The 26174-nt window shown below is 38.9% G+C and overlaps 1 protein-coding gene across 2 annotated transcripts; it reads left to right on the top strand.

Moving 5' to 3' along the window:
- The first annotated feature begins 1659 nt into the window (after positions 1-1659).
- On the top strand, positions 1660-26001 carry WDSUB1 (WD repeat, sterile alpha motif and U-box domain containing 1). Of its 2 annotated transcripts, none has more exons than XM_034062133.1 (11): positions 1660-1922; positions 5289-5700; positions 8178-8362; positions 11038-11133; positions 11916-12009; positions 14165-14198; positions 15641-15681; positions 15774-15880; positions 16798-16977; positions 22268-22408; positions 25578-26001. In XM_034062133.1, exons 2-11 carry the CDS (start codon positions 5303-5305, stop codon positions 25739-25741), a joined length of 1440 nt encoding a protein of 479 aa, XP_033918024.1. In that variant the 5' UTR covers positions 1660-1922; positions 5289-5302; the 3' UTR covers positions 25742-26001. The 2 variants fall into 2 exon arrangements, with proteins under 2 accessions (XP_033918024.1, XP_033918025.1); XM_034062134.1 differs by having other exon boundaries at positions 11041-11133.
- Positions 26002-26174: the final 173 nt, after the last annotated feature.

The following is a 26174-nucleotide window of genomic DNA, read 5'->3' on the forward strand; positions in this document are numbered from 1 at the left end:
AACTGTGAATGGGCACAGAGACCTGAGGAACAGTCATTTTATATGCTGAATGGGTGGCCTAAAGACGACTTTATCAAGCCTGTATCATTCCTCAGTGTTTTAGTTCCCAAAATGTGCCTGCAAAGTGAGGACTAAAAATTGAAATCAGGAACAGCACAATTATGTTATTTGATTATGTAACTCTTCTTGAACTACGCTGAATTCAGACTTTCAGTGTTAACTGGAAATGTTTATAGCTGGTATGTACATTCAGAAAAAATTGTTTTTATCTTTCATGACACAAATTTCTCTTGCTTGTATTGTCCAAACTAGCCATCATTACTAGATGTCATAGAAGCTAGATTGCTGTGCATGTTACTGATTCACAGTGTCTTACATAGCAAGTAATTTCAGGTTTCCCATCTGTAAAATATTATTGAACAGTCTTTAAATGCGTATGCGTGGTATTCACAATCTACACAGTTTATGCTTGTGGTATTCATGATCAAATGTCTACCTTCCCCTTCAGTAAGTCTCTTAACACTTGATACACAATTCTTTTAAGGTAATGAAGTGTTTTTATTTAGTAATGTTTAATCTTACAGATTTCTAGATCAATATAGCACATACGAAATAGACTTGAGTACTAGCCATCACCTAGGATTCAGAGTAATTAATGGGCAGTCATCAGCCAGTGGATCAAACAGCAAGCAGTCATGTAACACCTATAAAACAGAATGCAAGATTGTACAGATTCCAACATGGAAGGTAGAGCATTTACTTGAAGGGAATGTTTTTTGGGCAAAGAGTGACTCTGAGGAAGTGACTTCATTTCCCTCAAGAAGTGTAGGTATCATGATAAACCATTTATTTTGCATGAGTTGCTGAAGATGTATCTGGCTGTGAAAATGGCAATAATGTAAAACTTCAGGACCTATGCTGGGGATGGGGAAGCTGTATGTGAAACCCCTTCAGTTAAGCTGTTAATAGCAGGTAACTCCACATGGTCACTTGCATTCTCGATCTTCATTCACTGGTTGGAGCAGCAAGCAGGAGGCCAGCCCTGGCCTTGCGCTCTGGAGCAGAGAGCTGTGCAGGTGCAGTGGTGGCAGCCATGGAAGAGCACGGATGGCCTTCTGTTCCACCAGTTGTGAAGGCAGTCCTGCAGCCTTGCTAAAACCAGCAATCACTTCTGCTTGGAAGCCAGTGGTCCTGCAGTGAGTGGCACTGTGCAAAGTTGTTAAGCCCTGAAGATTCAGCAGCACCCCGGAGCTCAACTGCACCGAGGCCATTCTCACCAGCTGCCTTCCTGCTGTGCCCCATTCCCTCCTCCTCAGCCTGCTGCCCTCATCAACATACTGGCACCTGCGAAGGGGCCTGTGTCACACAGCAGTGTAATGCACCTCAGCAGATAAAATGGCTGCAGGTGTTACGTGGATCCAGGCCACCGAAGTGGAAAAGGTTTGGACAAGAGCTGTGAGTGCAGTCAGGTAAAAGCAACATCCCTCCGAGTGTGCTCCTGTGCGGGCAATGGCGGAGGCAGCGAGGAGTCGGATAACGTGGCAACGCCTTCCCCCCCTCCGTCCCTCCAGCCGTGGTACAGCCCAGGGCAGGGACAGCAGCTCGGGCCACACCACGCTGAGTGGGTGGGGGTGGGACAGAGGGCTGGGGAGAGTGCTGCGCGTGCGCATCTGCGCCGGGCTGTGGAGTGGTAATGCAGCAGGAGAGCTCCGGGGTGGTCGGCGAAGGGACCTGCGAGGATGGGCTTCAAAGGGGAATTTGGGGCAGGCCTGAGAGTGGCGGCCTGAGAGGCAGCGATCCAGTGTCCTCTCAACCTGGGCGGGTCCTGAGGCTGCCCCTGCGGAAGGGCCATCGTGGCAGTCTGCGCAGCTGAGGCAGGGCCCTCCCGAGTGTGTACCTGAAGCCCACCTGGAGAGTCCGGGGTGAGGGACCCGCCGATTGCCGGTCTGCGCTTCCAGTGGAGTGGCGTTAGGTGGTGGTAGGGTGTACGCGACGGTGACAGGAAAAGGACTGTCAGTAATAGTGCTGTTTTTTTTTTTTTTGGGGGGGGGGGGGGGTGTTTTGTTGTTGTTTTTTTCTTTTTTTTTTTTTTTTTTGGTAACTGTTGGTGGCTCATGGGTTAGGAGAATACTGTAATTGCTGGAGAAAGTAATGCTGTAGTGCTGAACATCTCTGGTGGCAAATGTTCCAAGGTCTCTTTGCTCCCTCAGCTAGTTTAAACGATTGAGACCTGAAACCTCAAATTTCTGGGTTTGCTTTTCCACAAGGAAAATCTCTAACAACGAGGTTAAGGTGCCTTTTCATCCCCAACTTTCCAGATGTCAGGGTTTGTCTGACTCTTCTGTTTCTTATAGTAAAAACATGTTAGTTTTCTTTCTGCAGATGTTGTTGACATAGTTTAATCTATTTAATGGTTTTAAAGAGAAAGTAATAAAACTGGGAGAATCCTGAAGCTAAAATAGTATCAGAGGTGTGATCTCTAACTAAACTGGTGTGCCATATGCTGCCAGACGCTGCCACCTGCCTGTAAGCGAACAGTTACTTTGCACTTACAGGTACCTTTGTGTCTATGTGTGTAAATAAGCACGTGTGTGTATATATTTATATCTATGCATATTTATATATATGCATATTTATATGTCCACATGTATATGAACATACATATGTATATATTTATATCTAAACCCAAATATGTGTGTATATATATATCAAAACACACCTGTTTACGTTTGCATCTCTTTACTCTGAAATTATTGCTCAGAATAAAGCACTTAAATCATAGGCTGCTGGTTTAGGTAAGTTAACTCAGTATAAATAGTATTACTGCTTTTCTTCAGGTTTCAGGAGTTGTAGGGTGTGTACTTCCTTATTTTCAGGGAGCTTGACTGATCTGCAACATAGGGAGGAACTGGTTGGAATGTACCTTTTAAGGGCTTTCCTGGACATCAGCAGTTTTATTCTAAAGAATATATACAATTGTTTGCTCAACTGTGCTCTAACAAGTGTTCTTAATGTGATGTTTTTAAAAGGAGTGTATGAAACTGTGAGATGTAATTCATTGGGATGTATTTCAGCAAGCTCCTGATTAGAATAATTTCCAGAAAGCTTTTTTTGGGAGCCTATGATGACATGCAAGTGTACTTTTTTTGAGTTGTAAGTGGGAAGTGAGTACATATAAGTGTAGTATAGTATAGTTGCTAAAAGTGTTTATACAGAAGTGTGAGATTTTTTTCTATATTCTTGGTATAGCCTGTGCATTGCTCTTGAGTCTAATTGATTTCCAAGTGATTTCTGCTAGAGCAGTGGATAACTGAAGACATTTCTCATAATAATGAATTAAAGCAAATAAATAGTGAACAGTATCTTTGACTGTTTGCTTCTGTAGGACTCTCCTAATATTTACATTTTCCTGTAAATATTCTGAACAGGCACCCCTTGATTTTGTGCTCAGTTACTCTATTTTTGTTACCTTCATTTGCTTCTTTTTAGGTGGCTTGTAAGTTTGTTAGTACAAGACTTACCTTTTTCTGTACTACATTCCCATGGCTATTAGTTCAAAATAGCTCTTAGGCTTTTGAAGCAAAGATTAAATGAAATTGTCTGTAATTTGTGTTTCATTCCTAGCACATGTTTGTGGCCTCTTCCTAGCTGGATATTTAGCAATCTGTTTAATGGGCTTAGGTTTATAGGTACGATGTGACATGTTTCTGCTAATTCCACACTTTCACATTTTGTTGATGTGGATGTCTTGGAAATGGATCTAACTTTCAGGTAGAGAAGGATGGTTTGAAAGCAGATACAGAGACACCTCATAATTTTCAGCCTAGATCAGTAGGAAAACTTGTCAGGCTTTTATAATTTAGATAATATTTAATAAAAATGTATTGCTTTAATAATCTAGTAATTGGTATCCTTCTAATAATTGGTATAATAAGGTAGTGGCCTTCTACAGTGGAGTAACTGCATCAGTGGACAAGGGAAGAACTAGCAGTGTCTATCTGGATTTTTGTAAGGCCTTTAATAAGGCACCATACAACATCCTTGTCTCTAAATTAGAGATGGGTTTGATGGATGCACTGCTAGAAAAGTAAGGAGTTGACTGGCTGGCCATGTCCAGAGGTTTGCAGTCAATGGCTTAATGTCCAAATGGAAACCAGTAACAAGGGGTGGCCCTCAAGGGTCAGTACATTGACCAGTACTGTTTAATATCTTCATCAGTGCCATTGGCAGTAACACTGGGGGCACCCTTAGCAAGTTGGCAGATGACAGGGAATATGGGTAGATGAAAATTTGGGTATGACCCGGCAATGTGTGCTTGTAGCCAAGAAATCCAGTCATATTCTGGGCTGCATCCAAAGAAATGTGACCAGCAGGCTGAGGAAGGTGATTCTGCCCCTCTACTCAGCTCTTGTCTGACCGTGGGTCAGGCACTGCAGCCAGATGTGGGAGCCCTGGTACAAAAAGTCACAGATCTGTTATAGTGGGTCCAGAGAAGACCACAGCATTGAGCAGAAGGCTGTGAAGAAAGGATGAGAGCATTGTCCTTGTTCAATCTGGAGAATAGAAGCCTCTGGAGAAAGGCTGATTGCAGCCATTTAATATATAAAGGTAGATCATAAGAAAGATGGAGAGAGACTTTACCAGGGCCTGTGGTGACAGGGCAAGAGAGAATATTTTTTAACTATAAGATGGTGAACACTGGAACAGAGAAGCTATGTATGCCCCATATCTGGAAGTGTTGGATGGGGCTTTGAGCAACCTGGTCTAATCGAAAATGTCCCTGCCAATGGTAGGGAGGTTAGACTAAAGGTCCTGTGAACTCAAACTGTTTTAGCATTCTAAGATTCCTGGTACAACCTTGATTAATTCTTTGACTGTCTTCTACAGTGTCCATTTATTCCACTGTTCTCTAGTACAGATACAAATATAATCAGATCTAAACAGTGAACTTCTTAGTGTAAATTAAATAATTAGAGTAACTTGTTTTGCCATTGCTCAAAGATCAAGTAGCCACTATGTCATCTTGCATGCTGTACCACAAAATTGCAGCTTTGTATTAAAATTTTAGATACGTTGTTCTAACCAAGTTGTAAACCCCTCATCTCATTGCTGTGATGAATCTCTGACTTAAGTTGAAGGTAAAACAATGCTTAGATGGAAAGTCTGTCTCTGCAAATGAATTTGTGTTTTTGTTTTGTTTTCTTTTCCTGGAGAATGTGTGTTCTTAAGGTAGCATGTTTCACTGCTGAAATAAGAGAACTAAGTCTAACTGTTAAACTTTTTTCCAGGTATTTTTGTTAAAATGGCAACATTAATACACACTTTAGCAGATCATAGTGATGATATCAACTACTGTGCCTTCTCATCATCGTGCTTAGCTACTTGTTCCTTGGACAAAACAATTCGCGTATATTCTTTAAACAACTTTACTGAGCTTCCGTACTCACCTTTAAAAGGTCATACATACGCTGTCCACTGCTGCTGCTTCTCTCCATCGGGACACATTTTAGCTTCATGTTCAACAGATGGCACTACTATGATTTGGGACACGCAGGATGGTCGGATGCTGGCAGTGCTGGAGCAGCCCAGCAGCAGTCCTGTCAGAGTCTGCCGATTTTCTCCTGACTCCACCTATCTGGTGTCGGGGGCAGCAGATGGGAGTGTAGTTCTTTGGAATGTGCAGTCATTGAAACTCTACAGGTGAGTGCCAAATATTTTTTGACAGCCTTGTTTACAATGACTAGAATATATAATTTATGTGTATTATGCTCTGTGTACAAGCTTGCAACTCACACCACTGATTGGTATCACAAAGTAACAGGAATAAGATTTGGAAGACCAAAAGATTATCATAGGAGAAGGTGATGTGCTGAGTCTCTCTGATTTTTTTTTTTTTTTAAGTTCATGGAAGTGTTTTTTTTTGGTTTAACAAGAAATGAGGCTGCATTGCATACTGCATGTGTTTTGTCAATAAGCTGTAATATGTAATACAGAGTTAGTCAGTGGAGCCTCACTGTGCTGTGTGCCTTTGTATTGCGTTATACACAGTGATTTTTAATTAACGTTTCACTTTGGTTTCCAATACATATTTGAAACAAAACAGATGAGCATTTTTAGTGATACTGCACAGTTAAAAGTTATGAACCTTAGGGTGATCTTCAAAGTCTTCTGCATCTCTGTATTTCAGTAAAATCTTCAGGTCAGTTGTAATCTGTACTTAGGCAAGATATTACTTAGGTTTTAGGGCAGCAATTACACAACATCTCTCTGAAGTTAGGTAAGAAGTTAATAATTTGAGAGAATTGGTAGGATGTTTTGCTCAGGATGAGGGAGCCTCCATTTCTGAAAGCCAGACTTCTTTGGTTTTGGTAATCCATTCACACATGTTACTGCTTTTGTGGCCTCTCTACCTTTGCCTTCCTCTCAGTGATTCAAATGGGAACTGTAAAATTTTTCAAAATGAATGAGTATAGTTATATGAAATCACGTAAATCTGGAAACCTGTCCATAAACAGAATTTTAATAGTTTTTTGCCACCTTGGCAAAAAATACCATTGAAACGGTTGCTTTGTTTTTAGAGAATGAAGAGTCTAAGGGTTTATCTATTTGAAGGTGTTACTAGTGATAACATTCTTGTTTTATTCAGAATACTTATAACTAACATGGAAAACACCAGAAATATTAAAAAGTAATTTCTTACAAGTATATGCTGCCTACATCCTGAATTTCCTCCTAGTTGAATGGTGGATGTATAACAACTATCTACTAACTATATTATTTTAAGTGCAAATTATTCTATGTTGGTGTTACCACTATAAAGAAACAAGGAAGAACTTGAACATTCTAGTCTTGCCCTGTCCCCTTCACTTGTAAAAGTTCATTTCAAAGTGTTAACACACCAGGAGTAGTCAGTTTAACTTTAATTGCATATATTCGGGGATGTGTATATATGTTTTCAGGTGATGATTTTTTTTATTCTTACTGTAATTTTTAATTGCAGATAGAGTATGCCTGTCCCATTTTCTTAAAGCTGAGATCAGTGTTACTTAGAAATTATCATGGTACTTAAAAATTTGTCAGAAGCTTTTAGTTAACCAGATAATTTCATTCTGTGGTCCTCTGTTTCATTTGCAACAGTACATTGTGTTCATGCTAAAAATGAGAACACCTTTTACAACTGTTACGCTATTTGACTGAATCTACAGATAGTAATTACTACAAAGGTATTCACTTACTCCTCATCAGCTCAGCTGCTGCAATTGACTGTTCAAACTGTGAAGTCAGACAGCTATTTAAATCTCTATGATGGATGTGAACACCATGAAAGCAAGTTAATTTATGGGTATTTCTTAAAATGTTCTCTATTTCCTGATCAGTAGTTAAGATACTGTTATCTGGCCTGGAAGTCTTAGATGCATACATTGAGCATGTATAGTACTATGCATTTTATTGTTTCATTTTCAGAGTAACTGCAGCTTTTTGTGTGAAAGAAGGAAAGTTTTAAAAGCTGCAGGAAGGAAAAAGAATTGTACATATAAAACTGAGAAGTACTGTAGTGTGTTTCATAATGTTCTTCATGATAAAATCAAGGTAGTCAATGCTTTTTTTGAAGGTCCTGGGTCTGCTTTGAAAGACGTGTGTAAAAGTAGTCTAGAATTAACCGTATATCATAACTCAGGAAAGTCTTATGCTCAGCTATAGTTCATCATATGGGTTGCTAGGTGTTCTGTTTTGTCTTTAAAAACAGAATAGAAAAGTTGTGGGAGTCTGTGTATATGTAAGTCTGTGTTAGGGTAGTTGTGTGTTTATTTTGACTTTTAAAATTTGTCTTGCCCATAGAATTTTTAACAGTGCATTGTGCCTTTCAAGTGGGAAGTCCATGCAGATTGTCTATAGTTTGATAATTATTTTATCATTCACTTAAAATTACTGCCCTGGGGTGCCATCTCACATTTTTCCTCCTGCAGTCAAAAAGCTGGTCCTAGCTTCTGCAGTGTGCTTATTTGCTTATTTTGCATCTCTTTCCATAGTCTTGAGTTTCTCTCCCTTCTGTTGCTACACTCCAAAGTGCAAAACTCAAAACAGTTTGGCTTATTGTATCAGATTGCATTATAGAGATCACTTCTTCAGAATATTACTTACTCTAAATTCACATTTCATGTGCTCTTGCTTTTCAGATCTGGGAATGTTAAAGATGGTTCTTTGGTGGCCTGTGCGTTTTCTCCTAATGGAAATTTCTTTGTAACTGGATCATCGTGTGGCGATTTAACCATTTGGGATGACAAAATGAAATGCCTGTGTAATGAAAAAGCACATGATCTTGGCGTTACCTGCTGTGATATTTCTTCACAGCCAGTTTCGGGTTAGTTAATTGACTCTTTAAGGAAGGAATATGGAAAAAAAAGTTCTAGCTCTTGTTTTCATGATCTTAAGGTCCTTTCCAACCCTAACTATTCTATGATTCTATGATCAGTGCTCAACATAGAAATGGCATTGGGTAGAGCAGATGTTTTAGAATATTCAGAATATTCTTAAGTAAAAGTTGTGGTCAGGTTGATGACAAGGAATGTAGTAGGTCAGTAAACAAGGTGATCAGCATGCTCATGACAGCTTTCAGTAGCAAATTATCCTGTCAAGGTTCTGGAACTTGTTTGGGCAGTGTCTGTAAGTGAAGCCTATCTCCCAGGGTGAACGAGGTTGTTAAAAGATGCAGTGCTTGATTACTGTTCCCATTTTACTCTTTCAGACTTTGGTTCCACAAGGAGCAGGGCTGTGTTAAAGCAGTGCAGAGAACTATAAATCTATTAAGCAAGTGCTTGAGCTGTGGGATGTGAATATAGGAGACTTTTCCTGCATCTGACTCTGAGTTGGGGGAATTCAGGGGAGCAGCAAGCCCAGAATCTAGTGTATCCCACTAAGATGTGGTACTGTTCAAATATCCTATAGCTGATTTAGCTGATCTGTAGAAGTTGAATTTCAGTTTTGTCATTATGTGCTTCTTCACAACTGTGATACTATTATTTTTTTCTTTTGCGAATGAGGCCTGATATTCTTGTATGTATTTGAGTATTGAGATCAAAAACATAGGGCATGCATGGTGTAGGCCTTTCTCAGGGCTGCATTGCATATTATATTAAGTTTTCATTCATTTTACATTTGTAAGGCTTCCTGAGGAACTAAAATAACTAGAACCGAGATTTCTCTACATGCCAAAAAACATATACTGAAAATTGCATATTTGAATTTCCTCTGAGGGAAAGCTTTGCATTTTTGTCTACAGGCTTTTAAATTTATTGTTTGGTATAAACCTGGTGGGCAGCTCAGCCCAGGCAGCTGCTTGCTCACTCTCTCCCAGTGGAATAGGGAGAGAACTGAAGGGCAAAGGGAAACTTTTGCACAAACAATAAGAACATATGTTTGAAATGTGAGACCTTGCTTGGAGTATTGTGTGCAGTTCTGGTGTTCTCAACATAAAAAGGACATGGAACTGTTGGAACAAGTCCAGAGGAGGCCACGAGGATGATCAGGGGCTGGAGCTCCTCCTGTATGAAGACAGGCTGAGAAAGTTGGGGCTGTTCAGCCTGGAGAAGAGAAGGCTGCGTGGAGACCTCATAGCAGTCTTCCAGTATATGAAGGAGGCCTACAAGGATGCTGGAGAGGAGACTCTTCAGTAGGGACTGTAGCGACAGGACAAGGGGTAGTGGGTTGAAACTTAAACAGGGGAAGTTTAGATGGGATATAAAGAAGAAATTCTTTACTGTGAAGGTGGTGAGGCATCAGAATGAGGCCCAGGGAAGCTGTGAATACTCCATCCCTGGCAGTGGTCAAGGTCAGGTTGGACAGAGCCTTGGGTGGCATGTTTTATTGTGAGGTGTTTTGTCAGGTAAAAGCTATTAATAAAGAGTTAGAAAATCACATACTCATCTGCTTTTGGTGGAGGTTGGGAAATTGAGTGGAAACCTCATTGTCAGATTTAGGAAGTAATGCTGTAACTTGACAGCCTTGTCGATACACTTTCAAGCTTTCCAAATCTACTATGGAGACAAAGTGGTTTCTGTAAAGATAATGTAGGCTTCTCTTTCACAGTACACGAGCTGTTCTTTCAAAGGTACCAAAAATTATAACTGAGCAGCCACTGCAGAAAGCAGAAGTGGGGAAAAGTATTAGAAATTGCTGGTATTAGTAACATTATTAGTATTAGGTTATTTTGTAAGACACTTGACAAAAATATTTTGTCAATTCTAGTAACTACAGAGATGGAATAATGAGCCCTTAAAATGTTTGTTATGTTTTTCTGATTGCTGACTTTAATCCTGGTGATTCTTGTAAGAATTCTAAGATTTGGTACTGGCAGAGGTAATACCACTAAAGTATTTTTACAGTGACTTGTGTCAGGCTGCTATGCCGGCTCCATGGAGTAGAAGAGCAGATTTAAATTGATGCAGGACTTAAGAATAAAAAATTAATTGATAATGGGCTGAAGCAGTGCATTTAGAGTGGAAGATGGTAATTCAGAAATACTCATTCCCTCCCTGAATAGGGAGGGAAAAACTATTACTGTTGTTTTTCATCTTTAATTCCTTCAGTGTTTCTTGAGTGGTTGGCTGGACCACAACATGACTTAATTTATAAAAATTAAAAGTTGAACGTCTAAAATTAGAAAATATCCTGTCAGATGTTCTCAAATTTTGTACATGCATATGTGGTTGAGTTTGGGAACTACTAAATGGTGGAAGAAGTTGATATAACCATATAATTTAGGTTCAAAGACTATATTGGTGCACTTAGATAAAGAAATCCAGTATTTGCTATCAGCCTGGTTCTGGAATCAGCCCTTGTTCAGGAAACAGTGTAACAATGACATCCATTCCTTACTTCTAAATTATTTTAGAACTCTGCAATTCTTTTAATTAACACTTTTTAAAAGTAGTAGATGAAAGAAATCTACTAAATTCCAGTATAAGAATGCTGATACGTTTTACTGGTATGCTCTTATTTTCAGTGCTTCTGATTCCCATTAATATATTTGAATTTTAGCAGGTGGTGAACATGGATTCAGATACTTCCAGATGGCTTCATGTGGTCAAGATAATCAGATCAAACTCTGGCTTATTTTGTGTGCAGATTTCCTAGGTGTGTATACTGATTTGTATGGGTTTTTTTGTTTGTTTTTCTTTTTTTTTTATATATTCCAACATCTTAATTGGATTTGCAGCCAAACTAACCACAAGTTAAAGTTGTATTGCAATTGTTTAGCAGGAGAGCAGCTAAGGCATGTGTCAGTTTGTGACATTTGGCCCTCTAGATTTTATTTAGTGATCTATTTATCAATAATTGCAAAGGTAAAGATTTCAAAAATATCTCCTAATTCTCTGGAACTTAATGTTGTGATAAACATTTGGTTTTAATTAGCATTTTTGTCTTTTGAGAACCAGTAACATTTCTACCGTGACCTTTGAGCAGGTTGATAGGTTGAAACCTCTTCATCTCTCAGGCTAGGAAGAGGTTTCCTTTCATCTTTCAGTGCATCTTGGCTCTGGAGCAAGAGCTGGAAAAATGCAGACAGTGTTGGCTCCTGCTAAAACTGCAGTGTAGATGTGTGACAGCTACATAGAGATGAGGCAGATGGCCAAAACCATCTTGAGTGCGTATTTTTTAATAATCTGTTTCATATATAAAACTGTAAGGATGAATACATGTGTACACATTTAATTCTCTAAGCCACTGATAAGACATGCTAACACTACAAAGTGATGAAGTCAGAGATGTTACAATTAAGTTGTCTCCGTGATCCCCTTTTCTGTAGGCAGTATGTCACAAAGTCAGGTTTTTGCAGCTTTATGCTTCTAAAAGCAGCTTCCCTTACACCTTTTCATATGTGTCCATATGCAATAATTTACTTTTTGTATTTTTAGGTGTTGAATTAAAATATAAATGCACATTGAATGGACATTCTGCCCCAGTTCTGGCTTGTGCATTTTCTCATGATGGGCAGATGTTAGTTTCAGGGTAAGCAGTATCTTTTACTTGTTTAAATTTCGTGCAGATGACTGTCCAGGTTCATGCTTCAGTAGTGTAAAGCAGAACAGAGTTGGAGATTTCAAAATATATTTCCAATAATTAAGGAATAGTTTTGTAACTTCCAGAATTATTGAAGTGTTTTCTCAGTTGATCTTTGTCTTGTGAGTGGTTGAGTTTGAAATCTAGGATGCTGCAAGCACTGTTCTCTTGACTGTTGTAACTATATTCATGATTTCCTGGTTTTGGAGCATTTATGCAGCCTTTCATGTGGATACTCTAGCATATATTTCAAATACAAATCTACATTGGAGTCTTACCATCTCTTTGGGACACCATTTAGGATTTCCTTCTCACATACTTTCATGAACTTTTTAGAAAGTTAAATACCTGGAGAATTTTGTCTTTGATGGATTTGGTTGAAATTAAATATTTCTTCACTGATCCACATCAGTAGTATGGCAACATAAGCCTTTTTTTCTGTAAAAAGTACATGACTGAGGTAACTGAAGACCTGTGGTTTTGATGTTGGCCATGTACAGAATAATGATTAAGACCCAAATTAATTGTAATTGATCAGTTAGAGACTAATAGTGTTACTACTAGTCTTTGTTAGAGGGTGATAGGGGAATTGCCAGTGTCATTGTGAGGCCACACTGTTATGTTTGAAAGACACGGGAGGGTAGATGGGAAGATTCCCAATGACTGGAAAGATACAAATGTCACACCTCCAGTCAGGGCAAGGTAGAGGATCCGGCGATCTACATGCCAGTCAGCCTAACTCCAGCCTCCGGGAAGGTTATGGAACAAATCCTGTTCCCCAGCACATTGTATCTGGGAAAAGCAGCAGGAATTGAACACATCAAACAGCCTGAGCAGCGTGAGTGAGTGCCTGCTGTGGTGAGAAGGCTGGCTATGTGAAGGACGAGAGAGCAGAATGCATTTTGTACCTCAACTTTAGCAAGGCTTTTGACATGGTCTTCCCATGTAGTCTTATAGCCAGACAAGGGAGAATAGAGATCAGAAAACTGGATCATAAGTTGTGTTGAAAAATCGTGGGACTGTCAGGCTCAAATAGTTGTTGGTGATCAGCAGCACGAAGATAAACTGGCAGCTTACTACTACTGGCTTTCCTCAGGGATTGAGCTATTGAAAGAGGAAATTATAAATTGTGTAAGTATAAAAATTTATGATTTTATTAATATTAATGACTGTATACTTTTATTCTGTATTTCTCATGAAGAGTGCTTAATCACTTCTAAACTGTCTAGATGGCAACTGGAAATAACCAAAAACTGATTCAACTCAAGGTTTTAACTAAGACTTTCTGAACTGAAATGGAAAGAACTCATATGTTGCAAAGGAAAAAGGAAAGACTACAGTAGCCAGCAAATAAACTATACAAATCCCAGGAAACAACAGCTTGCTTTGATGTTTTGCTTTTGCATTCTTTTCAAGGGAATATTTTTCAGAATTTAAAGGTCATTGTGAATGTTTGTGATCTAGAGTAACCCTGCATTAGATACATTATTGTTCTTGCTTATATTGTCATAAGTGAAATGTCTTATCCATAAAGTCTTTCAGGAAATACTGCTGTCATGGTGAATAACTATGCAGTTTATATTTAATGAAATCTTTTATGTTTTGATTTCATGGCACCACTTTATGTATTGCACTGCATTACTTCCTCTAGCATGCTTTGGAAGTGAAAGGGTTTCAAAAATAATTAGAAGTGCTGAGAGCAGGTCATGGATAGCCAGATTCTGTGCATCTGCTTTACAGATTCTGCTTGCAAAGATATAAGCTGCTATGGTACAGACAGAGGGGAGCAGTGGAGTGGGGGCCTGGTTGCTTAAGTGCTGTGCAAATCCTCTACATCAGAAATTCTCTTGGAAGTGCAGAGCTTTCATATTTACTGGTTTTTACATTATGCTGGAGGTACAGCTCATCAGTGGTGGTGTTTTAAGGTGGGCATGGGTGGAGAGGATTTGGAGATCCAAGCTTTCCATAAAGGGGAGTTAGGAAATCTATTTGCTCTTATTTTGTTTGTGGAAAAGGTTTTTTCTTCCTCCTCTTACTTAAGAATTGGTTCCTTTTTCCTCTCTGCATCATTGTAATGTCACTGTGTTGTGGGTTTTTTTTTAAGGTCTGTGGACAAGTGTGTCATAATATATGAAACTGTAAGTATAGCGTACTGCAAGATCATTCAGTGGCTTCTTGTCTTTAAGTTATTAGCACTGCTTCTTCAGTGTCTTATCAGCATTAAAGAAATACTAAAGACTAGAAATGATATAGACCCAAATTTACTGAGCATTTGAGGGGAGTGGGGAAGGAGTTAAAAAAAATGTCTCTTGAGAATTGATCAGTCTTTCTCACTTTTCATTTACATTTCTTTGAGGGGTTTGTTATTTGATTTCTCTATGGCTAAGTATTATTCAGTACTCTATTGGATTCCATACTTACATGTTATCTTCATGTTGAAGTAGAGGATTTTTTATGATCCTAACTTTATCTGAGCTTCCAAAGCAAGAAGGACTGTAGCTTTGGACATAAAATCATGAATGGTGGTCATATAAATTCTTTAGCTGATTACATATAAAGTGCATATAAACAATAACAAAGAAATCAAAAAATATGTTAAATACCATGTCTTTAAAGCATATTGTTTAGGCGTTTTCTGTAATATAGTTATTACTTACTTCATGGGTCACCTCTAGGTGATATTTACCATTGGTACTTTAAGTACTTAGTACTTAAATACTTTGGTATTAAAAATAATAACAATTTTGCTGAAAACAGAGGATGAACAAACTTTAAGCTTCTCCAGCTTGCTCTGCACATACTGCTGTACTGATGAAATTTTTCAATTATAGTTAAAGTTTTTCATCCAAATCACTAATTTCATGCAGTCCCAATAAACTGGTGGGAGGAGAGAGAGATTTCAGTCTAAAGTAGAGCATCTTCCCCATGAGGGATGGCTCAGAAAACTGGAATGCTGACCAATCAATTACTGTTTCAGAATAACTTTGCTCTTCACCTTTCCAGTCATCTTCATGGTTCCAATCATCTTTCCAAGCATCTTTTCATAAGGCGACATTTCTTTCAGTTCATAAGTAAAGCTGGATTCAGAAATTCGGGGTTTAGTGGGGTTTAGTAGCATCTAGTGGACAAGTAGGGGAAGCGCAGGGGTGATTTATGACTGACCCAACTGAAGGATTGTAGAATGAAGTCTATTTAAATTTCAGTTACCTCTTCACTTTTGGTCATTTCTAATCCTAGATTTGTAGAAAAAATGTTTTTAGCCACATGAGCAACCAGCCAATATGGATGTAAATAATTCAGTTGGTCCTTCTGGCATTGATATGCTGGAAGTCTCTTGTTGGTTGATTGTTAAAGGATAGCAGTGTTCCCAGGAATTGCACAGGGGGCTTCAAGCAGCAGATTGAAATTGCATTTCGGATGCTGCTGCTCATAGCTTTGGCAAGGTTGTGCAGCTTCTCTTAAGGTAACTTCTGTTATCCTCCAAGAAGCAATATTATTCCTTATTTTGAAAGAAAATATACAAATGAATAAACATTCTTTTTATTCTTCAAGATTTAAAACTACAAATGTTCTTTTACAGAGTACTGGCCATACCCTTCATACTTTGTCTCAGCATACCAGGTAAGAATTCATCTGATTACTCTGTTTTATTGTTAATAAAAGAAATTTGATTCTTTCCTTGTGAATTTTCACACATTTATTTCTATTTGTAGATATGTTACAACTTGTGCTTTTGCACCAGATACTCCCTTACTTGCCACAGGTTCAATGGATAAAACTGTGAACATATGGCAGTTTGACCTTAAGCAACCCTGTGCAGGTTAGTGTGAAGTGTTTGTGATCAGTTCTTTAAATTTAAGGATCTCAGGATTATGTGCACATTATGTATCTTTCTCTGAATTGATGTTACCAATGGCCTGCAGAGGTATTATCTTCTTTATCTTTTGTTTTTTTTCTGGTTTTGGTTGGGTTTTTTTTTTTGTGTGTGCTTTTTTGTGTGTTTTTTTTATTATTATTTTTGGGGTTGCGGTGGGAGTTTATTATTATTATTTTTAGAAAAGATGTACTAGAGTATTCAAGTAATCTGCAATATCTTCTTATATTCACCATTTCTTACTGTTTGGACAGCATTTAAGAGATGAACATTATTCCCAGAGTGCTGAAGGATTTTTTTTTTACAAGTATCATTGACAATGAGTTAAAGGGATAATATACTAATTGCAGGCATAACTATGGAAAAGAAATACTGTTATCAGTTGTTAGAGGTGAAAATACCAGGATAACGGATGTTACAAATATATCAGCAAGTGAAGTATGTAGAACAAGGGGACCTAGACCTTTGTTCAAAGCACAGGAGTAAGTGTGGACTTTGGTCTGCTTTTCTAAAGAGGTGTGAAAGTTGGTTTCAGTGTCTGCTGATGCTTTTGTATTCTAGTTCAAGTCAAATTTGGTGGAAGTGTGGGCATCTGAGAAGTTAAATTCCTCTTAAATTTTGAAAATTGATGGATAAAAGACAAACCCAAATTAATGTTTCTCCCTGACATAATGTCTAAGGGCATTACCTTTAGGAATATATGGTACTGAGAACACCTGTAAAACTGTTCATTACTGCCATTGCTCCTAGAACTGTTTTGGTTGGGTTTTTTTTCACTCTTGCTTTTTTGGGGGGCATGGGAGCTGTGGAATGGTGGTGTTTGGGTTGTTTTTTTTTAACTGTCTTATCTTTCCTTTCCAAAGGAAATATCGTAGGAAATGCATCTAAGGTGGCTGTTGATGACTGGTCGGAAGATGATGTTTCGGCCTGGCTTTGTGCACAAGACTTAGCAGACTTTGTTGGGCTTTTCAAAATGAATAACATTGATGGCAAGGAACTACTGAATCTTACCAAAGAAAGTCTGATTGATGAATTAAAAATTGGTAAGAGTACAGGAATGCAAATAGTTTTAAAACTTTAGTATATGTGTGAAATGTTAGAATGAAATGTTGATTTTCCTATCAGTTTGTGGAAGTGCCATGTCTATAATACCATGTGGTCAACTACCTAGAATTTAGCAGTGAAATTCTGAAGTGTTCTGTTACCATAATGGAAGAACACAAGATGTGTTTTAAGTTTTACTTCTTTCGGCAATGAAGCATTTGATGCTGATATTTAGTAAGGATTGAGCAAAGCTTGTCTGGCTTAAACACATAAAGCCTTAGGTCTCCTAGTTAGTACATTGTCCTGTCACTTTATTGCAAAACTGTGATTACTTTTTAAAATGAGTCACAAGGAAGTGCTGTATTATGAGTGATTCCACAGCAGTAATTCTGAAATAAGGCATTTAAAGATGGTGGACTACACTGGAACTTCCTGAATGTTATTTGCCATTCATTTTGACTGCTAGATTTCGGCATAAATTAGTTGCTGGTATGTTTTCCAAAGTGAGATCAAGTATAGCAAAAGGCTGAATAAGTTAAGAAACCTTTTAAAAAGCACAATTTTACTTTTAGAAGTCAGTGTTCTTCATTGTAGGAAAACCTCTCTGTTTCTTTTTTGTTTTGTGTGTGTGTGTGTGGTACTGGTGTTTGTATCAGATCATAGGTGTGTATCTGCTGGCTTTGTTGAATTCTAGAAATCAACGGTCATGCTGGGAATCTTGACTTTTATCAGTTTTTGCAAGCATTTACTTTAACATTAGAGTAATTTAAACTGTGTTGCAGCAGTCACCAGCTGGGGCTAATCAAATAATGTTGACTAAAAGGTCATGTGAGAATTGAATGCAGTGTGACCAGTGATGAGAACTGAGCTGCTGAATATAGCATGATCTATGGGGAAAAAAATCAACAAAAGCATGTTTTTCCTGATAGATTTGTAGTGATGCTATCAAGAGCAATTCAACCTCAAATAAGAAAATAAAATCTGAGTTGTTGGAGCCCACTGTGAGGCAGGCTATAAGATGCAAAGGATGGATGTGGCTTTAGGCAGAGCACATCTAGAATATGGGCTGATTATGGGAAGCTGTTGCTTTATGTCTCTTTCATTTGCTATAAAAGGATGCAGTGAGGATTGATTCTACATATGAGCTGAAGTAGCTTCAGTATGTTCTTTCCTATTACCAAGTAAAATGCTTACTGCTCAGTCTCTGTTCTCAAGACTTTGGTCTTTTGCCATGCTTTCTTCACTAGGTGCTTTAACACCCATCATAAGATTATAGGATAAGGAGTTGGATTTTCACAGCTATCAGGCAGCTGTAAGTTATGACTGAAATTAGTTACTGTCTTAATAAAAATAAGCAACTGCACAAATATGAACCAGCATATATGCAGTGTGAAGCAATGAGTTCCACTCTTATAGAATCCTAAAATGGTTTGGGTTGGAAAGGACTTTAAAGCTAATCCTGTTCCTGTCCACATGCGTTGGGCAGGAACACCTTCCACTAGACCAGGTTGCTCAAATGCCTGTCCAACCTGGCCTTGAACACTGTCAGGGATGGAGCAGCCACAGCTTCTCTGGGCGCAACCTGTATGAGTGCCTCACCATCCTCACAGTGAAGAACAACTCCCTAATATCTAATCTAAATCTTCCCTCTTTCAGCTTTAAGCCATTCTCCCCTGTTCTGTCACTACATGCCCTTGTAAAAAGCTCCTCTCCAGCTTTCTTGTAGCCCCCCCTTAGGGTACTGTAAGCCTGCTGTAAGGTCTTGTTCCCAGCACCTTCTCTTATTCAGGCTGAAAAAGCCCAGCTCACTCAGCCTGTCTCCATAGGAGAGGTTCTCCAGCCCTTAGAGCATCATCGTGGCCTCTTCTGGACTTCCTCCAACAGTTCCACATTCTTACGTTGGGGGGTCCAGAGCTGGATGCAGCACTGCAGGTGGGGTCTCTCACAAGAGTGGAGTAAACAAGGAGTCACCTCCTTTGAGGTGGTTAATTAATGGTTATATGAAAGGTGTTTTTAAAGAAAAATAATGAAATATACTGGCCAAAGGCATCAAATCATTCAGATCAACCAGTTCTGAAGTGGTAAATGCTTGTGATTCTGCTTCTACATATCATTCTACAACTATAATTGGCACAGAATAGAAATTACAGCCTGATGATATATTTGTGTTGAAGAATTGCTCTCTATCTGCCATGGCTTAAACATTTACAAAATAGGCAGGAAAATACTGTCTGCCTGAAACTCACATGTTTTTGGTGTTATTTAAATTGCAGTTTAACTAAATTTTGAATGACCATGTCCTTTCTCTCCCTGATAACCTGTTTTCTTTGCTCTAAAAATGCAGCCTTTACCAGTTCCATAAAACCTTGCCTAAGAGCTCTTGAGTTTTTTTTTATAGTCTTCCTTTTTAGACCATTTTACTTCATAAATGATAGGAGTTTTTTCTTCTGTTATTTTATTAGCTGCTTATTTCTTGTCATGTTAGTCTTTGCTCCAGTTCTGATTTGCATTTAATAACACGTGTATCCTCACGCCTTTGAAGCCATTTAATCTAAGAGAAATCAGTCAGCAACTGGTTCACATAACATTTTGTTAGTTTCTTTGATTGTTTTTGACAGCTTTTTGAAAGAAAGCTGCATTACCATGCAAATGGAATTAGCTTCTTTCCAACCTAGTTGTCATGTAATATAAGTACCACTGCATTAAACTCTGGAAGTTGTTGAGCAGAAGTAAAGTGACAATTATATGCATTCTGGCTGAAAAGCTGATGTACATTCAACAAAGTTCAGGATTCCCAATTCTGAACAGACCCAGTGACACATTGCAATTCCGTGATGCAGCTGCGTCAAGAAAGAAAGGAATACGTATGCTCTTCCAGTTCAGAATAGAAGGTGGAGGTACATTGTTCCATGGCTGTCTACTCTTTTTCCTATCAGGCTAACCGAATGTGGTAATGTAAGGTGATTCTTGACTTCACTGTGTTTGCAGAGTGAGGGCAGGAGGTGAGATCAGGTCCAGTATTTGGAAAGCTACACCTTCAGTTTAGGGGTTAGTGGCATACAAAGTATTTTGTACTGTAATATCACAAATTGTAATGAAGTCAGAGGGATTCCAAATACTTTCCCTTCTTGTGCAGCATATTGAGAAGGTTTCTTTTTGTGTTACTCTATCCTAATTCAGGTTAGGTATGTAAAGGGGACAGATTATCTTAAAGACACTTCAACACTTCCTCACTTACTGCAGTGTGTCCCTAACATAAGCCAAGGATAAGTATATATAAACTGAATTTTGAAATCTCTGATGAGGCTGATTTATCTTCTCTTCATCAGCAATGTGCTATCAAAATGTGGGGGCTTTATCTCCCTCTTGGTTTTAAGGTTTCACTCTCTGTACATACAAAAAGCATGAGTAAGTTCTTTCACAGCTTTATCAAGAAACATTGGGTCTGAGAATGAGCTGGAAACCAACATTTTTGAGCAGAATGTAAATCACTTGTATTTCCCATGCGTTACATGTATTCTGAAGTAGGAGTAAACTTTTAGGGGAATTGCTCTTTACCAGTTAAACAGAAAATTGCATGTGCTTTGCCTATACCAACAAAATCTTATTTTAAGTGTTCTTTTATAACTAGTTTTCAAAAAATAATGTGTCGTGGATAATTCTTTAATCCCTGAGTAGAGAATCAAGCAGGAGGTAGTTAACTGAGCTGCAAATGGGATGCAATAATCTTTAATCTGTTTGCATGAGAGGAATTTATGAAACTTGCCCATGTCATGAAGACTGCAGAAGACACCCTCAAAATCCAGTCATAACTACAGAATTACTTGGTTCCTTTTTTTCCTTTGGTTATATGCTTATTTTTTCTTGATTCCAAACTGATCTTACAGACTTTTACAAAACTGCCATGCAGACTTTTCCTAAGAATAAGCCTGAACTTTTATTGTTTCAGCACTGTATTTCAATCTCTACATTGTTTTTGTCTTTACATATCTCATCATTCTTCCTAAGAAACATAGGTTATTTTCTTTTGCATTTACTTCTCTTAACTCTGTGACATCTTTTGTCTTTGCTGATTACAATGACTTGCATATCAATGTGACTGAGTTTTATCCCTTTGCACACACGACTTGAGGCAGCTGATTAATTGCATCGTAAAGCTAGGAGTACTAATGTGTTAAGACCAGCCCAGACTTGGCAGTCTGCAGGCAGAGTAGAGCAGTTGGTTGAAAGACTGTTGTATCAGCTCTTTATTTTAGTACTGAAGATGGAAAATTAACCAGAGTAGGAACTAGTATTTACCACCACTAGCTGGGAAATTGTGACACATCACATCTGCAGGTTTTTTGGCATAAAACAGTTTTGAAAAGGAGGAATGTTTTATGCTGCTGCAAGATGAAGATTGCTGATATCTGGGATGTATTTGCAGTCTTGACAGGTTAAAATCGCAGTGTGACAGTTTATAGAACTATAAAATTGTGTTTCTCACTGTCACGTTTCTTTTTTCCTCTTCCACTCACAATTAGGTTGGAAGAAACAGCTGCTATCTCGGACATGGGCACAGCTCTTTTTTTCAGATTTCCTTACCCTTCTAACAGTGCATCTATTGAAATATTTAATTCAGAGAAAAGGCTGCTGTGTGGTACCGTGCTAAAGGCCTTACAGAAGTCTGGGTAGATGCTATCAGTAGTTCTTCCCTTACCTGCCAACAGAGTCATAGAAGGCCACCAGATTAGCCAGGTGTGATTTGCGCTTTGTGACATAAATATGACCCTGTGCCATGCTGCAGGGCAAAACTGGTCTGAGGGTGATGAGTCCTCACACCAGTGGTTTGGTGGAAGGCCGTCTTCTATTTGAAGGGGATTATGGGTGTTGTTTATGCACTACTAGATCTTCATACTGTTCTGTATATAGTCCAGTTTCAAGGGAGAAATACTGCTCTCTTCCACCCTGTTTTACCTGGAGTTTAGCTTTGCATATACAGTGTGTGTGATCCTATTATGCATCCACTGAAGTGCAGTTCAGCCTGGGAGCTAGATCTTTGCTGTAATGTTTCAGTTGCATTCACTTTGCTGTTTGCTTCCATTACCACACAGTTATCTTGAGCCAACAGCAGTGACCTTTTGTACCTGAGCTGTTTGTAGTGGTGGACAGGGGTGTCTGCAGACCTCCTGTATTAGGTGATGGTGGTGAGATGGAGTGGGGTCTCCTGTAGCACAACTGCCAGTTATTTCAAGAGCTCTTTGCCTTACATGTCTGTGTTGTCCACTTCATGTACCAATAACTTTCCAGAGTCCCTAGGCCTGCGCAGGAAAGTCCTCCAGAAAATTGAAGAACTGAGGATGAAAACAATCTCTGTTCCCATTACAATCCCTGATGAGTTCTTATGTCCTATAACAAGGGAGCCTATGAAGGATCCTGTCATTGCAGCAGGTATGTCTTTAAATGATGTTGGTGAAAATGAGTTATATAAGGGTAAAGATAGGTCTGGGAACACAAAAAATTGGCATATCTATCTTGGCAGTTGTAGAAAAAGAAACTGTTTTAAATAGCTGTTGCAACAAAAAAACCCACCTGTGGTAAATGTTTAATTTGCCATATTAGATTTTTCACATGGTGAAAACCACTGCATCAGGCAATTTGCTCCATGTCAGCTCTACTGAGGAGGTTGTACAATGTTTGCTTTTTTTTAATGTGCCATCCTCTATGTGCCTTTGTGATTGGGCTTGGAATCCTGTTTCAGAATTGTCTTGGTAAGTGCAAAGTGGAATTGTGCCCATGGGGGTGTAGAAGCTAAAACCAGGCTCATGCTACTTGTAGTACACTGTGTATATGGCACTTCAACGTTTGTACAGAATGAGATTTATTTAAATTCAGCAGGACCTTGGAGCTGAGAGATGCAAGGAGCAGAACATGTTCTGTGGTAAAACACTGTATGAAGAAGCAGTGTTGTATAGCTCTGACCTTGGGGGTGTGTGTGTGTGTGTGTGTGTGTATGTATGATCATCAAAAGACCAGTACATGTTTTTGATGCTCTGTAAGCAGTGGCTGACTTCATACTGTTCTGAGGTTTCAGGCCAGACTTCTGAGATTTCAGACATTAAAGATATGAAAACATTTGCTAACTGCTGGAGTGATAAGAACTGCAGTTACCAGTGCTTGAGCTCCTAAGCAGTAGCAGTAAGAAAAAGGACAGACTTGAGTATCTTTTTTTAAATATCATTTTGAGATAAGGATACGTAGTTTTAGGGTAGGTTTGTTGAAAAGCTGTAAATCTTTGCCTGACACTGTTCAGTGTATATTAGAAAATGAAATAGTCATTTTGAAGAGAAACGACATTTTAAAGTGAAATAAATGTTCAGAGTGTCTGGTCAATTCTAGTATTTACTAACTAATAAATAGTGCCTGTGTATCATTCAGTATTCATGGCAGCAGTATGATTGCTGTCTTGAGACATGGGATCCTCTGCTTTTCTGAACCCAGGATGGGCATAGCTGGGAGTGCCACACACTAGTTTTATGGAAGCTGATGAATAGCAACAGAAATGCTAGCAATTGGAGCGAGAGAAGGGCTGGTTTGTGGCAGGACATGTGATATATAGATATTCACTATCTGGCTGCTTCACTGAGAAGTAAATAGTGATCCGGCACTGTAGAACTGAAGCACCTGTAGTATGAAATGAGTGCCCACCCTTGTCTCAGAACACAGCTGGCTTTAAGATGGGGGCAGTTTTGCAGATTGAAATCGGAGGAAGTTAGATATCTTTGCCTCTGTGCTGTGTAAAATTTCAGGAAAGAAGTAAAAAGGTAGAACACCAAAGTGCATGTTTGTGTCACTCAGGTGACTAGCACAGGTAAGGAAGATGTTTTTTTTTTTCCCATGTTAAGTGTCTCATATTCTAGAAAGGGGAAGGAAATAGGAGTGGGGCCTGTGCTGGCGGCAGAGTGGAGGACACAGGTTTGTGTTTAATCAGAGGTTTCTGGGCAAGCCTGTCCATAGTTGCCTGTTCTTTACTAACAACCAAACAGCTGACTTCCGTGTGGCTGGAAGGGCTGAAGTCCTGAAAGTGGGCAGGTGCTGAGGGCTGAGTGAGTGTCCAGCTCCGGCTTGGTGGCCAGCTGTGCATAGCTGCATTCAGTGCTGAGTACACATCACAGAGCATTTAAATGTAAAAAGGCTGAACGCATGCATGATGTATCTTGGTGCTTTGCACTCACGGTCAGCTTTCAGTGTCTTTTCGTTTACTATAAGGGGCTTCTGAAGTGAAAATTACTCTTTGAAAGTTACTCAAGACCTTCAGTTCCAGTTAAATGGAAAATGGAAATGTTTAAATTATGATCAAAATCTAGTAGTTTTATTAGCCCAAGGCATACAGTAACTTCAACACCATTTCTGCATTTTTGGTAAAGCACAGTTTTATGTTTATTTCAGGGTGTTTCCCTCTCTCCCCATCGTACGGACTCTTTCCAAACAGAGGCTGGTTTTATTTCCAAGTCTGTCTCATGTACAGTAATTGTTCAGTTCCCTTTCTCTTTCCTCTCCCCTTGTCCCTAACTAGCAGGCACAAAGCTGGTGATACATTTCTGTAGGTACTGGGGCAGGGGGAGAACATCACTTTCAGCTGCTTGGTGAGGCTTGACAGTGTCTGGGGTGGTGGCTTTAGCATCATTTTGATCTAAAGAGCAGGTTTTTAATTCAAAAGGAACTGTTTTCAGAGGAGCTTAGCAAGACCTAGTGTTACAAACACTGACTGCCAGTGCAGGTTTCTGGCTACTTCACCCCACTATTCCAGTGCTTCTCACACCTCCATGGCTACAAGCACAGGACCCTTTGCAGGCAGCTCTGATGATATTTTTATAGCCTTGTAATGCACTTTATCCGTACTGTCTATAATTCCTCAACTACAAATAAGGACACAGGAAACCTTTATATAACTGCACCCTGTTTACCACTTGCGTACCTTAGTCACAAATTCATGCATGGGCATGACTGAATTCCATGATCTTGTCAGAGCCACTCTCTTGGGAGCTAAATGGCCAGTTTAGCAATTGTGGATGGCAGATTTGCCTCTGCTGCCCACAGATAAGAGGGGCAAAATGCCAGGGCAGCCCAAATCACCATAGCAGCAAAACATCAGTGTTCCAGTTCAGAAAAGGGAGTTGGCATTTTGTGTGTCCTTGTTGCCCCCACCCTATGCTCACAGCCAGACCTGTATCTTTGGATGAATCTCTCACATATACACTGCTTTAGAGGCATCTGTGCGCTGATGGAGCTGTAACTGGCTGATAAACATGCAGTGCTTCTCACAGAGCTTGTACTTACTGGGTTGCTAAATATAGTGTCATTTAAAAAGTTGAATCAGATTTTGATTTTAATACTACTGTATAAAGTTTTATTGTAACACATTTAACTATGTAATTTGAAGCAAATATGGGCTATCGTAAAGCTTTCACAAACCATGTAATTTTTCTGTATCTCAATTCTCCTGTTTGGAAATACTGATTCCCTTACACCCCTTTTAAATTTAAGTCGTTAAAATCTGTACCATGTGACAGTGCCCAAGCATCTGTAATACCAGCTTTTGATGATGGTTTCTTTGTAGATGGCTATTCCTATGAAAAGGAAGCAATAGAAAACTGGATCAACAGTAAGAGACGATCTAGTCCCATGACAAATCTTCCTCTCCCCTCTCCTATGCTTATACCAAACAGGACACTAAAAATGGCAATCAGCCGCTGGCTGGAGACTCAGCAGAAGCACGTGTAAAACACCATGTTCTGAAGTAATTTGTTCAAATCAGTTGAAATGAAACTATTTAACTAAAAGAAAAAACTGCATCAGAAACAACTGGGGAGGGGGAAAATGGTGTTTCTTTCCTCAGCAGTGGCTGTCATTTAAATGTCTGTTAGAAGGAAAATCTTCACTGTCGGAAGCTCCCAGAAAATGACTGGAAAACTTCTGTTATTGGTAATTACACTTGCTGGTATTTCTGGTTTTCAAATAAAGTTTTCTTTAAAATTTCATCACTTTTATGAGTTTTGAGCCTTGATTTTGCCAAGTTAGTCTTACAGAAGGTAAGAAATAGAGTATATAAGCTGTATTTCTTTTTCTAATTTAAAAACCAAAAATGAGTCTTTGTTCCCTATTCCTGAACATGTAGCTAAAAAAGCTGAAGAGTTTGCTCTGTAACCATCAGGGA

The sequence above is a fragment of the Melopsittacus undulatus genome, chromosome 4 (genome assembly GCF_012275295.1).
Source record: "Melopsittacus undulatus isolate bMelUnd1 chromosome 4, bMelUnd1.mat.Z, whole genome shotgun sequence".
In the NCBI taxonomy this organism is placed as follows: domain Eukaryota; kingdom Metazoa; phylum Chordata; class Aves; order Psittaciformes; family Psittaculidae; genus Melopsittacus; species Melopsittacus undulatus.

Coding starts and splice junctions, on each gene's coding strand:
- WDSUB1 (XM_034062133.1), top strand. CDS start 5,303: ATGGCAACATTAATACACACTTTAGCAGATCATAGTGATGATATCAAC. Junction 11,134..11,915: donor TTTGTGTGCAGATTTCCTAG/GTGTGTATACTG, acceptor TTGTATTTTTAG/GTGTTGAATTAAAATATAAA. Junction 22,409..25,577: donor GGATCCTGTCATTGCAGCAG/GTATGTCTTTAA, acceptor GTTTCTTTGTAG/ATGGCTATTCCTATGAAAAG.